We start from the raw sequence: 16,761 nt of genomic DNA, 5'->3' as shown, positions 1-16,761 counted from the left end.
GCACTCGGGCACTGCCCGAGGGCCCAGGGTCAGTAGGGGGCCCTATGAGATGCCCCTGGTACCTTTCATTGGCTTTTTCATAGGCTTTTTTGGGTGTGGGCGAAGACACGGGGGCCCCATGATCCCCTATTACCCGGGGGCCCCATGAGTTGTCAGTCCGCCCCTGGTTGGTCCTCTAAATAAGAATCTTCTTAAGACTTTATTAACACCTTTATTAACCTTATCTCACCCAATAAAGCAGAACTAGAGTGTATGTATATAAATATACATGGCATTTATTCAGCCAGAACTTGGCAGAACTCTGTTTCGCCACCAGCCCCTTGCTTCGCCGTTCATTATTGTCACTTATAAACACGCAAGTCCAGCTTCTGTGTTTTATAAGTGACAGTGATCCTCTCCCAGTGGCACACATAAAATCCTATCTGCTCTCCCTGTGTATACAGCAGAAGAAGGGGCAGGGTATGCACAGAGCTCTAGCCTTGTGCCCGCAGCATCTCCGGCAGCCTGATCTCCTACTGTTAGAGGTATATTCTTTTCTGCGGGGGAAAGGAGCACTGTATACTGGATACAGAGGAGAGGAAAAGTCTGGACTGAAAGAAGAAGAGGAGGGCACTCTGTACTGGGCTGGGAGGAGAGAAAAACTCTGTAATGGAAGAGAACAGGGGAGAAAGGGCACAATGTTATTTATTTTTTTGGTTGGGGCTGTAAACTGGCCTGTGAAATATGCAGATTTTTCAAAGGTTTTTCGGACTGATGAGATGAGAGTGACTCTTGAGGGACCGGATGGATGGGCCCGTGGCTGGATCAGTAATGGCACAAAGTTCCATTTCAACCCAGATGCCAGCAAGGTGGAGTACTGGTATGGGCTGGTATTATTAAAGATGAACTAGTTGGATCTTTTTGGGTTGAAGATGGACTCAAAATCAACTCCCAAACCTACTGCCAGTTTTTAGAAGGCACTTTCTTCAAGCAGTGGTACAGGAAAAATGAGGAGCTATAAACAAACAAGAGACCATAGTTACTGGCGGCCGGCAGTACAATGTCCTCCCAGTGCTGATCTTATCTGTACCTTGGATTATGTACTCTTACCTGCTGTTTATTGGAGTATATTTGATGGTGTTGAATAAACTTAATGAGACATTTTACACTATGTGAGTTTCTCTTTATTATGCACATGCACACCTGAGGATGTGTGTGTGGCTGGAGAAAGACCAAGTAGTGTTTAAACGGTAAGTCTCTGGAAGTAAAGTCCTTCTGGGAGATGCACAAGCTGCATTTGCTTTATCTGTAAATTGAAAGGCATGCACTCTTGGTAACTGCAATTCCTAAATGCAGTGAAGGGCACACATTTTGAATTTCTTACGATTTGAAAGAATAGATGGGAGTCGGAAATTTTTAGTCAATTCACCACTGGACATTCTTATTTAATTGCATATTAAGACTGGAGGTCTGTTATATATTTTGTGCACTTGATTTAGGTTGTATCACATTTAGAAGTATTTGGAGCATGTATTATATGCTTTTAGTGCTGTATAATTTTTAATTTTGTATGACAAGAAGGAGCTATACTGTTATCTGCAGTGCAGTGTCCTGGCCCTTATGCAAATATAGAAGGAATAGGACATACTTAAAGGAAGAAGAGGAACGTTTATGACCTCTTAGTTGTGCAGCCACCAGAACCATAGGCCTGACAGCTAGCACATATAATTTCAGTGAACTTATTAAAAATTCATTTTCATATTCGCTTGCTCATACATATATATATATATATATATATATATATATATATATATATATATATATATATATATATATATACATACATACATACACATACATACATACATACATACACACACACACACACAGACACACACATACACACAAGGGTCTCCATGGTGATATTCTCTGAAATATTACCTGTGCCATGCACAACTCAGGAAAGGCAGGGGTAGATTAAATGAATGGCTAAAGACCTGGTGTAAGAGGGAAGGATTTGGGTTTCTAGAGCACTGGGCTGCAACCTATATGCTAGAGATGGTTTGCACCTAAATGGAAGGGGGTCTGCTGTGCTGGGGGAGAAGTTTATGGGGAGGATGGAAGAGTATTTAAACTAGGATCGAGGGGGGAGGGAGAGTTAGATTATAATTGGATAGACAGATCAGACAGGGGTCAGTCCTTATTGGTGGGTAGAATGGGGAAAGATGGGGGAGGGCCATGGCAGATAAGAAGGTTCCCATGTTACAAACAACTATTGGAATTGGTACCATTTGTATGAAAATGAAAAATATGCAAAATACGTGTGAACAAAGTGTCAACGAATTAAAGTGTTTGTTCACCAATGCCAGAAGTCTGCCAAGCAAAATAGGTGAGTTGGAAGCTTTGGTGCTGTGATTCAATTGGTATTGCGGAGAACTATGATTTAATTGGTATTGCAGAATCTTGGCTTCATTCTTCAGATGACTGGGCCATTAATGTTCCTGGCTGTATTCTCTTTCAGAGAGACAGGGTAAAAAGGAAAGGTGGTGGTGTCTGTTTATGTGAGAAGTGATCTCGGAGCAAGTATGAAAGAGGACCTAGTTGATGGAGAGTGTGATGAGGCTGAAACATTATTAGTGGAAGTGCACATGGGGGTGTGTACTACAAAGGTAATCATTGGCGATTGTTATAGGCCTCCCAGTGTTAATAAGGAGGTGGATACTTAGCTCCTTGCACAGATCGAAAGGACCGCAAGGGCTGGGACAGTGAAAATAATGGGGGATTTTAACTACCAGGAAATTGACTGGAGTAATGGAACTGCAGGAAAAGTTAAAGGGCAAAAATGTATAAACCTACTACAGGACAATTTTATAGTACAATTTATAGAGGCCACAACTAGGAATGATGCTCTGCTGAACCTGGTAATCTCAAACCATGCAGAGCTTATTACTCCATATAAAAGAACAATTGGTAGCAGTGACCATAACATTATTTAATTTATTGTTAGCTGTAAACAACAAGCACATTGGGGGGGGGGGGGGTGAACGCTCAACTTTAAAAGAGCTAATTTTCCAAGGCTGAGAGCTGTTCTCCAAGACTGGGAGGGAATATTGTCATCGATGAACACAACACAGAAATGGGAGTGCTTCAAAAAGACTGTATGTGAACACACTGCAAATTATATTCCCATGGGCAACAAGTTTAAAAGGTTAAAATCAAACCTATGTGGCTTACGGCCAAAGTTAAAATAGCTATAGATAATAACAAAAGAACTTTTATTAAATATAAAAATGAAGGAACGCTATCATCGTTTAAACATTGCAAAGCATATAACAGAATATGCAAAAAGGAAAAAATAGCCGCAAAAATTTAAAACAAATGTCAGATTTGAAAAGATAGCAGGACCAACCCCAAAAAATTCTTCAAAAATATGAATAGTAAAAAAGTCAGGTCCGAGCATTAAGGCCCTATACAAAATCTAGAGTGGGTGACTGGGGGCAAAGAGTAGGCAAATTTATTAAATACCTTCTTCAGCTCTGTCTACAAAGAGGCATGGGGGGGCTCATGTCCATAACGGCAATGATATGGACACAGCTCCAGATGATCCACATTGGCTCACAATTGATATGATCCAGAAATATTCAGACAGAAAGAAGGTGAATAAAGCACCTGGACTGGAAGGCATACACCCATGGGTCCTTAAATAATTGAGCTCTGTCATTTCAAAGCCATTGTTTCTAATTTTTAGGGACTCTTTAATGACTGGCATAGTACCACTGGATTAGCATAAGGCCAATGTGGTGCCTATATTTAAAAAGGGGTCAAAATCTTTACCAAGTAATTGTAGACCTGTTAATTTAACATCTATAGTTTGGAAGAAACTGGAGAGTTTAATACAAGACCAAACAGATGAGTTCTTGCTGGAAAAAAATTATTGTAAGCAACAGACAGCAAGGATTCATGAAAGACAGAAGTTGTCAAACAAATCTGATTTCTTTTTATGAGGAGGTGAGCAAAACCTTGGACAGAGGGGTGGCTGTGGATGTGGTATACTTGGATTTTGCAAAAGCGTTTGACCCTGCACTCAGTACAGAGAGCACCCATAATCCTGCACTCCATACACTGTGTTCCCCACACACAGCTAATGTGTAAGTTAAAGTCTACAGGCTTGGAAAAATCAGTATGTAAATGAATAAAAAACTGGCTAAAAGATCATATTCATAGTGGTTAACGATTCATACTCTGAATGGTCTAGAGTTGTCAGTGGTGTACCCCAGGGTTCAGTGATGGGACTATTACCTTTTAATATATTTATAAACGATGCAAGGTCTGGGATTAAAAATACCATTTCAGTCTTTGCAGATGACACCAAGCTGTGCAGTGGAATAACGTCCTTAAAGGATGTCTTCAATTTACAAGCCAACCTCAATGCACTGTTTAATTGGGCAACTATGTGGCAAATGTGGTTTAATGTTGATAAATGTAAGGTTATGCACTTGGGGGCTAAGAATATGCATGCATCATACATACTCGGGGGGAGTACAATTGGGGGAATCAATGGTGGAGAAGGATCTGGGAGTTCTGGTAGATCACAAGCTTAATAATGGAATGCAATGTTAAGCTGCAGTTTCTAAAGAGAGCAAAATCTTCTCTTGTATTAAAAGAGGTTTATTCTCCAGAGACAGAGATTCACAAAGAGAACATTGAGGAACTGGAGAAAGTACAGAGAAGGGCAACCAAACTGACAAGAGGCATGGAAGAGCTCAGCTATGAGGACAGATTAGAGGAACTGAATTTATTTATTTAATCTTGAGAAGAGGAGATTAAGGGCAAATATGATCAACATGTACTGTATAAATACATAAGTGATTCATATAGTGAACTCGGTGTAGAGTTATTCACCTTGAGATCATCACAGAGGACAAGGGGGCACTCTTTACATATGGAGGAAAATAAATGTAATTTCCAAATACGGAAAGGTTTCTTCACAGTGAGAGCTGTTAAAGTGTGAAATAGACCCCCGCAAGAGTTTGTTCTGGCCAGCTCAATGGATTGTTTTGAAAAAGGCCTGGATTATTTATTGGATACACAGAATATAACTGGTTACTAACATTTATAGGTGAAGTCGATCCAGGGAATATCTGATTGCCTCTCGGGGGATAAGGAAGGACTTTTTTTCCCTGCAGGAGCAAACTGAATAATGTTTTGCTTGGTTCCTTTCCTTCCTCTGGATGAACTGTGGGTGTAGGATTATAACTTTTATTTATGGTTGAACTGGATGGACGTTTGTCTTTTTTCAGTCTCTCTCTCTCTATATATTTTTATTTTTTTTACTGGAGCAATTGAGCAAGATTAAGATTTATCTTTCATTGCTGTTCTGGTGACAAGGATTTTTTTTGCTTTTTGTTTTGTTTTTTTATAGATGCAAGAGGTTCTTTGCTGAGGATACAAGCAAAAAGGCAGAAATGGAAAAGTATCATGGATGACTGGGTAAAGTAACCACATCAAAGTTAATCACACAGCCTAAATATCTAACTGGTACATTTCATTGTGGGGATAGAAGCCTTTCTTTGGCTTATTTTGGATTTATTGAAATTAGCAGTTAAACAGATGTAAAAAAATGTGTATATTTCAGGAGGTATACTGTTAATAGTTTCTTGTACAGGTGTTACTTCCTCTATAAATACCGGTTAGGATGTTTGATCTAGATACACCTAGGAACTTTGCAAAACAATAATGTCAACACAATGCATTTACTTTATATGGAAATGTTTGCCTGGTAAGATATGGAAATGGAAAACCTCACCTTTATTAACAAATATGGGGTAAATATGAAAGTGATAGGGGTGGCAGTAAAATACCCTGTGTAATGTTTGCTTTTCTCTGTAATTTTTTTTTTTTTTTTTTTTAAAGCAAGTCAAGAAAGACCAATATTCATAAAAAGAAAAAAATATCCTTGTGTATTAAATGCTATACGCAAATAAGGGATTTGCAACCCAGGGAAGATAACTGATCAGAAATCTGCACCAATCAGAAATGTTTCAATGTCTGAATACTATAAACCAGAGAAAGATGAATGGGTGAGCAAGGTTAACTTACCACTGAATGGAATTGAACCTAAATGCCCAAAATAGCATGATTAATTAACCATATAATGCCAGCTGAGCAGACAGTTATTTTTTTTATTGCTCTTTATAATGCATTTTTGCATTGCTAAACCGCTAACTGCAGATAAGCTCTGTTTAGTCTTCAGCTGGTGAGTAGATCAGTAACATTGCTATGCTATTAAGCAATACTCTTATAAAATGGGCAACAAAATCCATATCAAACATGAACTTGCCTTGCAAAATAATCATTTCGGATTATATGAAGATGCTGAAGAATTGAAAGGAAATATCCTTCAGAATTTGTGTTCTTGACAGAATTCCAGAGCGTACTGAACACATCACTGGCATCAGTTAGGGTGTTAAGGTAATAAAACTGACAGTCTCCAGGACATAATTACATTTAAGCACATGGGATAAAAATTTCATAAACCTTCAGTGAAATTGTATATGGTAATTTCCCAATATTAAAATATTTTTAATAATCTTGCCCACTCTACTAGAATCACATGTCCATCAGGGAGTAAAGCTAACCTTAACATTTAATTCTTTATTAAATTTAACTGAGACCTTAATATATATGTAGTCATATTTCAAGCGTGGTGAACTAGATGCCAGAAATTCAGTAAAAAAATGTATTTGTAAATGCTATATTTGAGTTAAAAAAAAAAAAAAAAACAGAACTTCCCACCTGTAGGACATACCCATAGGTTCTCAGGTTGAAGTGGTTATAACCATGGTCATGGCTGCAGCTGCAGTCATAACCCCAGTATCAATGTTTTCAGCCAAAAATACGATGTCATGCAAAAGTGATACATGCAGCTGTAGAGGTGCTGGATCAGTTTTACAATGGGACAGAAAGTGGTCCCCTTCTGCTGCCTTCCTGGGATCTCGCATTCTACCAGCAAGTCTGGGTGGGAAGCTACCATTTTTGCTGGCTTACCATAGAGATTAAGGTGGAACAGAAGTTTCCAGATGATCTCTATGGTATATGAAATTGGAAATGACAAGTATTTTGACATTTCTGCTTTTGGTTCGTGGTAATTACTGGCTTGTAACAGCATCTGCTGCTTTCAAGAGCATAGGAGAGATCTGGATCTAATAAACCCCAGATATTTCAGATAAAGAGTATTTGTCAATGCCCGTGCGATTACAAGGGACTGCATGCATATGTAAACAATGTTTGCACCACATGTGAGGTTCCCCGCGAATGTTATAGCAAGAGTAATAATTCTAGAACCAAACCCCTTGTGTAACTCTAAACTGGTAACCTGTAAAGACTTAAAAAATGTTACCTATGGATATTTTTACATACAGTAGTTTGTCACCATTCCATGGGTGAATGCTGTTGCCACACATTATGCATCAAGCAGAAAATGTATTACAAAAATAAATAAATAACAATTTGCATATAAATGAGGTACTATAGCAAAACATATATAACTAGCCCATTTTCCTGTCCTTGAAAAGTATTTTCAGTCCCTAGGCAAACCAGCCTAACATTTGGTTCTCATTGCTGTGCATTAAGAAAGCATGCAAAATTGTGTGTGCTCCCAACATGCTGCTCTTTTGCTGATGCACAGGGGTGTCAATAATTCTTAATAGTACCACCACGCATTGGCAAACAGTGCATTTTTGGTGTGGTACAATTTATTAAAAAAAGGCCAAGGACTTCTTTGCCTGGGTTTCTGCAGGTAGGGAAGTCCATCAAAATAAATGGGCTGCTTTACATGCATCTGCACAGATGTGAACTAAGGGTTTGTTCACACATGAGGCTTGAGGCTGGTAAAACCATGAGTTTGAGCCATGTTTTTATCCCCTTTGACTGCTTCACCTTTAGCTGCAGAGGCAACAGCCAAGGTTGTACACATGCTGTGGCATGCTCCAGGAAGTATACCCCCAGGTGAATGGGGCCGTGCTACAGCAAGGTGATGCTGCATGTAGAGTGGTTAAAACAGGCAAAAAGGATGTGGCATATTGCATTTTCACTGTCTCTCAATTGCCTCTGAAAATGTGATCTGAACACAGATTGCTTTTTAAGGAAGTATCAGGATTTGCCGCTATTGTGATTAAGTCCTAAAAGACTATAGATTATACAGGATTAGGGGTCAGAATTAAATGTAACATACACACAGACACAATTTTATATATATATATATATATATATATATATATATATATATACACATACATACATACACACACACACATATACAGTAAATGTATATACACACACATACTGGGTATAGAAAATAATCACACCTTGTTGCTTTGCAGTCTGCAATGAACACAAACAGTTATTATTTTATCCACTTGTGTTTACTCAGTGCAACTAGCAACATCCATGTGAAAGATATAACACCAACATGTCAGGAAAAAAAAACTATTAAAAAGAAATTCAAAAACAATCACTGAGCTGCAAAAAGGATCACCCCCCCCCCCTCCTAAAAATGACTTGTAAACTCAATCAGGTGTAGCCAATTACCTTCTCAATAGCACACAAAGCCATTTGACTTTCTACTGTGATCAGCTGTGGTCATTTTGATTAGCTCAGCATGAAAAGAGATTTTGTGCAGCATTTAAGTCCTTGGTAATGCAGCTGAAGCAAACAATCAACTATGGGTGGCAAGACACTTTTAAAAGATCCCTGGGATAAAGTTGTGGACAGCTACAAGTCAGAAGATGGATACAAAAATATGTCAAAGGCTTTATCATTGCCTAGAAGAACAGTGAAGTCTATTATTAAGTTGAAGGTACAGGTGCATCCCAATAAATTAGAATATCATCAAAAAGTTAATTTATTTCAGTAATTCAATCCAAAAAGTGAAATTCATATATCATATATTTATTAAACACAGAGTGATATTTTCAAGTATTTCTTTCTTTTAATTTTGAGGATTATAGCTTACAGTTAGTGAAAACCCAAAATTCAGAATCTCAGAAAATTAGAATATTACATAAGACCAATTAAAAAAAAAGGATTTTAAATGCAGAGATGTTGGCTTAATGAAAAGTATGTCTATGTACAGTATAGTGTGCACTCAATTCTTGGTCGGGGATCCTTTTGCATGAATTACTGCATCAATTAGGTGATTAAAGTGTGACACCATGAGTTTACAATATTGAACTTTGTCACAATATTCACATTTTCTGAGATACTGAATTTTTGGTTTTCACTATTGTAAGCCATAATCATTAAAATTATAAGAAAGAAATGCATGAAATAGATCACTCTGTGTGTAATGAATCTACATTATATATGAGCTTCATTGTCAAACTGGTCAGAGGGGCTACCAAGAGGCCTAAAGCAACTCTGAAGCAGTTGCAGGAAAGTATGGCAAAGAGTGGTCATTGTGTGCATGTAATAACAGTATCACACATTTTCCACAAATGTGGCTTATATGGGAGGGCTGCAAGAAAGAAAAAAAAAAAACACTCTTTAAAGTGTTACTAAACCCAGGACCCTGCATTCACTAAATCTGGTCTCCCAAAGTACACAGACTATGGAAGTGCAATTATTTTAGTAAATATAAACTGCTAAATACCTTTTCTCATCTGCAGTTAGAGCAGCCTTGTGACTTCAGGTGAGCACTGGTTAAAGCTTATAGGAGGAGCTTTCTTTCTGCTGTAGGAGGATGCAAAACCCTGACACTGTCTGAACAGTACCGATTGGCCCTGTGCTTATCACATGCACTCTCCCAAGAAGAAAAGAAAAAAAAACTCATTAGCAATACACACTAAACTGTGCATTTGCAGAAGGGCTATGGGTTCAGTCAGTCTTATCAGGAGATAAGAAGTGGACATTTGAACAAGAGGAGGGGCAGAGAAGAAAAGATCAAACAGCCTTTTTACACAATGCAGAGGATTAACCCCTTAGGTTCCACAGTGAGTATAACAAGCATGCTTTACTGCATATACAGACTAATTTTACAGTTGTGGATTTAGTAACACTTTAAGAAAGATCACAAGCACTCACAACTGAACTTTGTCAAAATGCACTTTGAAGACTCTAAGACCACATGGAAAAAGGTGTTATGCTAAAATGTAATGATTTGGCCTAAACACTAAATGTGTCTGGCAGAAATCCAGTACAGCTCACCATTCCTACAATAAAGCATGGAGGTGGTAATATCTCGTTATGGGGGTGTTAATCTGCAGCAGGGACTGTCACGACAGAAGGAAAAATGGATGCGGCAATATACCATCATTTTTTTAGGAAAATCTGCTGTCCTGTGTCAGAAAGTTGTCAATGGAAAAAAGGTTTACCTTCCAACATGACAATGACCCAAAGCACACAGCAGAAATATCCACACAGTGGTTGAAGAAGAAAAGAGTGAATATCCTTGCATGGCCTAATCAGAACTCAGACTTAAAACACATTGAAAATCTGTGGAATGATTTGAAGACTGCAGTCCACAAACGGTCACCAGCAAATTTAACTGACGTTCTGCAAAGAACAATGAGTAAATATTGCGAAGTCTAGATGTGCAAAGTTAGCAGAGACATATCCCAACAGACTAAAGGCTGTAATTAAAGAAGGTGGTACAACAAAATACTGATACAAGGGGGTAATCCTTTTACTAACTCTGTGATTCTCTGTTTGTTTTTTTTTTCTCCCTGACGTGTTGGTGTTATATCTTTGACTTAGATGTTATAAGCTGCACTGAGTAAATACAGCTGGATAAAACAAAAACCGTGTCTCCATTTCAGGCAGAAAAGCAACAAAATGTGATTATTTTAAAGGGGAGTGATTATTTTCTATAACTACTCTGTGTGTGTTTATATATCCTTCTCGTATAAGCACTGTTGCATTTGCTAAATGTATAGGGCACAAAACAAATACAAATTGATAGCATTGGAAAGGATATTCCATTTCACAGCGGACATCATCAAGGCGATGGGAGAACTCTATCATGTCTTCCTCTTTGTGTTCATCAAACACCCTCAGCTGGATATCTAGGGCATCATTACGGATAGACTTCAATTTCTGTAGTTAAAATAAATAAAATTTTAATAATTAAGCTTAGTTCAACACACCAGAATAAGGCACCCCATTTCAACATTTTGTATGCGGCGGTAGACATATTTGACCCTTTGCTCATAGGGGAAACTCTAAATGTAATTACTCTTCAGGGTAGCTACAGAAGAGATGTTTGGAATCAAGACTGGGAAGTAAGGTAATTGATGCAAAACAGTCTATTTAACATTCACGCTGCCTGGAGTTGGGCTCCAAAGCAGAAAAATAATTTGCAAAGTTGCTCTGAATAGGAAAGGTGAGAGATGGTTTAGATCTTTGGGTGTATCTCATCCAGGAACTAACATGAATTGTTGCTATATCTATATTGTCTACCATACCCCATATGTTGCCTCTATCTCATGAGAAAGCACGTCCCAGAGAACTTTTATGTTGAGTAGCCTAAAGTACTTGTATGAACTGAATACGAGACTGAATGATCATTATGGGACACAAGTTATACAGTTCCTCACTGAACCTTTGGACTTGAGGACATCAGGGAACATATCACTGCTATCTGCAAAGAAGCTACTTTGTGCTCTAATGCTTTATGCACGGAAGTCCAAAGTATTTCAATGTATGTCGTGTAACATGCCAGTTATTTTGCAGTTGTCATAAAACTGTTCTTTTATCCAACCTATTTCATAAACACACAGCAGCAAAAAAAGAACCAAAAATTGACAAAATAGGAGACTGATTCCACTGCTACAGCATCAGATCAACCCTTGACTTAATTCAAATTTATGTTTTTATATATATATATATATATATATATATATATATATATATATATATATATATATATAAAAACTCCCTCCTTGAAATAATACACACACATATGCACACACACTTCAAATCGCATTTCCAGGTAGGGGGCATGCGCCCTACCTGCGCTGATATTTGCGGTCGCAGCAGTCAATCACGGGGTCCCAGCCGGTGATTACTCGTTGGCACCCAGTGATTGCTGAGCATCTCCGACCGCAGGGAGAACTGTTTGTAAACAAAAATGTTCTCTCCCGTCAGCTCCTGCACACGACTTTGCATGTGTATAACGCCATTTGTAAACGCTATAACTTTCACATAAACCAAATAATTTACACGTATTAGGATTTTTTCTAGCAAAATCATGTAGCAGAATACATGGCCTAAATTTATGACAAAATTTGATTTTTAACATTTATTTACTGGACAGGTTTTATAGCAAAGTCAAAAATAGTATTTTTTATAGTGCAAAAAATACAAAACACAGACAATCAAATACCACTGAAAGAAAGATATATTTGTGGGGAAAAAAATGACGTAAATTTCATTTGGGTGCAGCATTGCATGACTGTGCAACTGTCAGTTAAAGTAATGGAGCACCGTAACACAAAAAAATGGCATGGTCAGGAAGGGGGCAAGTGGTTAAAGCGGTGGTAAACCAGAAAGTATAAAGCTTGCCTGAGCGGTCAGAAAACGGGGGTAGAGAGCTGAAATTACACACAGTTAATTTGAAGCATATCTTAGCTGTTCAGACAAGATCACATTATACCAGCAAGAAAAGTTTATGAAGCACGTTCCTCCACTCAGGTGTCTGCAAATTTAAATAATAATGCAAAAACAGTGAATACAAGGCACTTACTGGCAATATCTCTCTCAATCCACAACGCATAAATTCATTTCTGATGTGAAGCCTGAAGTCCAGATCATCAGGTGATGTTACGAGTGCATTGATAAGCTGCATACAAGCCACCTGCATCAAAACAACAGACAGACAAATAGAAAATAAAATCTCTTATTTTCGTTTTTCATTATATTTTAACGATATTCATCGCAACTAGAATGGTGAACTTATGGCCTGTTTATAAACCAGAAATGCATATGATGGATGATTTATATTAGAAAAGACCCAGAGAATGATGACAAGAAAATCACTGTACATAAGTATGATACTACATATGTATAAATAAGAGAAATTAAGATTATTGCATATACAGTGAATATATGTATACACATTAATTTATATGAGATATAGAAATAAAGAGGTCATAAAAAAGAACACAAATATAGGGCTCTTCCTGGGTGATAGTAATCACTCCTGTCCATGCAAAACAGACACACTTATCAACAAACGCAGACTGAGCAATTTCAAACTCTTAAAGGAGACAATTGTTAATAACTTAACTCATTTTGTTTGTCAGCATAACATATATATTATACTGTATATATATTTTAGAGACAGAGAGGGTATGCTTACTGCTGTGTGTTAAAGAGTAAGAAATATTAAAAGTAAAATCTAGACTATCCAATACCACAAAGTATAAACAAATGATGACATTGTTTGGGGTTCTACTTTACAACAAGCAACGCACATGAAGCCTTTTCAGAATTCATAACTGAAGCATCGTGTAAAATAAAATCAGGCCGGGGAAGTGCTAAATACATTTTCCAGACATTCCAGCTACAAAATACCTGGCAAGGTGCTGGAGAACCTTTAAGCTTTAGCGAAGTTAAAAAAAAAAAAAATCCCCCCTTTGCACTGCAGCCATCTCTATGTATTTTTCATGTGTTTTCTTAAGACCCTACTGTCATAGCTTTTCAACAGAATCACTGCTCTCACTGTAATGAATTGCACTATAAAGGAAATGCAATAGAAGAAAGCAAAATAGTAGAAAACTGGCGCTGCTGGCAAGCAGACGGAAATAATTCCCACAGGTATTATAGCTCTACAGTTGTCACCTTGAAAGCCAACAGCAATCTTCAGTCTCGGCTGTTAGCTCAGAGTCATGCTTTTCACAACACCTAGAACTGCCTAAACTAGCCAATTTATGGCTGCAGTTTTTACCATTGTGGCTACCTATAGGTATAGAATAAATCACCCAGTAATGATTTTAACATTTCTTAACAGACATATACTGTTTATACAATAGAGAGATGAAGACTAGACCGCCACTTGGCTAGCTGTAAATATCCACATTACAGGTACATAATGATTCTGTTTATTAGAACTTTGATCCTTCATTGTTGTGATACGCTTCCTAAAGCTCTTGGGTATTTTTTTTTAAATGTTTTTGTGGATTTTATTGTATTTTTGTAATTATTTTTTTCCAGTATTAAAATGTATGTGAAGGCAAAACTTTCTCTTACGTTTTGGATATAGGAAAGACTCTCTCAGCAATTTTTATTGGTACTGCTGGGGAGATTCAAAGCTGTTTGTCCTAGTGGTCAGACTTTTGTGAGTCGTTATTAAAGCATGAGTCAAGGGTAACTCATCCATTAAGAAACAATGATTATCCAAGACAGACAACAATCGTAAGCTGGACATACAGAAAAAAATTGTGTTCAGGCTCTGAGCGGAACAAAATAATTCAGATTCCTTTGTCCATGATAACAGTGCAGAGGGACAGATCCCCCCTGCAATACAATTGTATTTAAACAGCCAGCACCACTGGCACTGTATGGCCAACAGTTTTTGCCTTGCCTTCCAAAAAAGTTGAACAATTGACTTTTTTTGACCAAAGAGGTGTTGATATAGCAATACTATTCAGTTGAGACAATAGAAATCTGGCTGAAAGTTTAGCAATGTATGGCCAGAATCAGATAACTTCCCTTTCTTTAGGGAGAATTCTTTTTATTTCCCGTTTGGTCCCCAGAAGCGAAAGAGGAAAAAAAAACAGGCATTTTAAATCTACTTAGTCCAAAACTAAAATAAAATGTTTTAGCTATACCTATACATACACATTAAAATGGTATTGGCATGTTAAGTAGTTCAAATCAACACCACTATCTGTGCTAATAGGCCAAAAGAAGGCTGCTAGCAGAGGAACTAATATATGCAAATCCCTAACAGATAAATACAACATCTGCAGCATAAAAAGTCATGTAAACAATTAACAAATATCAATTAGATATATGTGCTTAAATGAAGTAAATAATGTTATGAATAATAATAAAATCAATTCACAAAAAATGATATCCATGCAATTAATAAGGTGAATATAGTATGTGCAATAATAAAGTAAATAAAATGGCAAAAAAAGTTCATTCAATCACATACTGTGTATATCCACTCCACTGAATGCAGCAAATAATCTACACAACAGTTCATCGGTTCATGAGGTGCAATATCTTCCAAAAACAACAAGTGAGTGTGAATCGAGACGTCCACTGAATTCAGAGAAGCACCCAGTGCTTTACCAAGTACAAAAAACCATTTCAGATCAAATTTCTAACCCTGTAGAAGTCAATCATAACAAAACTAGCAAACTATTAGAGGCAGTTTGGGAGCCAAATTATTATGTCTTGGGGATGTTGGAGTAAACTACAGCACCCCAGAAGAAACCCATACAAGCACAGGGAGAACAAGAGCAAACTTCATCCAAATATGGTGTTTGAGTGTCAACCACTTAGAAATTGTACTGAAAAAAAAAATGATCACTACACTAAGACTCTATTCAAATCTGAAGATAGCGGTTTTCAGTATTTTTCACAAAATTTTTTCACGCATATATTACCATGATTTTTGTGTTTTCATACAGGGTTTTCTAGCCATTTTGAGCTTTGGCGTTTCCTTTATTAGCCAATGGAGAAAAATATTATTTGTTAATCATTTGTTGCTAGGTTTTTCTGCTTCAGCTTTTATTTTATTAATGTATTTATTTATTTTTGTTAGGATAATAAAACATTTTATAAAAATAATAAATAACTAAATGTAAAATAAACACACAAGTAAATAAAAATAAAACAAATACTACGTAATAATAATTAAATCCTAAGCTTAACCCCCTAAACATTACAAAAATATATTAAAATTATTTTTTCATCAGTATTAATATTAAAAAATAAACATTTAAACCCGTACAAAAAATACCTTAACTCATTACATGAAAAGAAAGATAGTTCAAGCTGTGATTTGTCATAATTGTGATGATTATGGCTTACAGCTCATGAAAACCCCAAATCCACAATCTCAGAAAATTAGAATATTACATGCAATCAATAAAACAAGGATTGTACATAGAACAATATTGGACCTCTGAAAAGTATAAGCATGCATATGTACTCAGTACTTGGTTTGGGCCCCTTTTGCAGCAATTACTGCCTCAATGTGGCGTGGCATGGAAGCTATCAGCCTGTGGCACTGCTGAGCTGTTATGGAAGACCAGGATGCTTCAATAGCGGCCTTCAGCTCTTCTGCATTGTTCGGTCTCATGTCTCTCATCTTTCTCTTGGCAATGCCCCATAGATTTTCTATGGGGTTCAGGTCAGGTGGGTTTGCTGGCCAATCAAGCACAGTAATCCCACGGTCATTGAACCAGGTTTTGGTGCCTTTGGCAGTGTGGGCAGGTGCCAAGTCCTGCTGGAAAATGAAGTCAACATCCCCATAAAGCTCGTTCGCAGAAAGAAGCATGAAGTGCTCCAAAATCTCCTGGTAGATGGCTGCGTTGACCGTGGACTTAATAAAGCACAGTGGACCAACACCAGCAGATGACATGGCTCCCCAAATCAACACAGACTGTGTAAACTTCACACTGGACTTCAAGCATCTTGCAGTGTGTGCCTATCTATTCTTCCTCCATACTCTGGGTCCTTGGTTTCCAAATGAGATGCAAAAGTTGCTCTCATCAGAAAAGAGGACTTTGGACCACTGACCAACAGACCAGGTCTATTTTTCTTCAGCCCAGG

At 37.4% G+C, this 16,761-nt stretch overlaps 1 protein-coding gene across 1 annotated transcript in view; it reads right to left on the bottom strand.

The window, feature by feature from the left end:
* Nucleotides 1-16,761, bottom strand: part of DIAPH3 (diaphanous related formin 3) — a 1,068,692-nt gene that overhangs the window by 624,168 nt on the left and 427,763 nt on the right. The window contains exons 10-12 of the mRNA XM_089668393.1: nt 12,719-12,829; nt 10,952-11,070; nt 6,320-6,436 (exon numbers count right to left, since the gene is read on the bottom strand). Coding sequence (XP_089524519.1) covers nt 6,320-6,436; nt 10,952-11,070; nt 12,719-12,829 — 347 coding nt within the window. The remainder of the gene's footprint in view (nt 1-6,319; nt 6,437-10,951; nt 11,071-12,718; nt 12,830-16,761) is intronic.

This window comes from Staurois parvus, unplaced genomic scaffold, assembly GCF_062004578.1.
Source record: "Staurois parvus isolate SC_StPar_1 unplaced genomic scaffold, SC_StPar_1.0 ptg000007l, whole genome shotgun sequence".
Classification (NCBI taxonomy): Eukaryota; Metazoa; Chordata; class Amphibia; order Anura; family Ranidae; genus Staurois; species Staurois parvus.
Note: the sequence above shows the minus strand (reverse complement) of the source record. Positions and strands in the feature narration are given on the sequence as shown.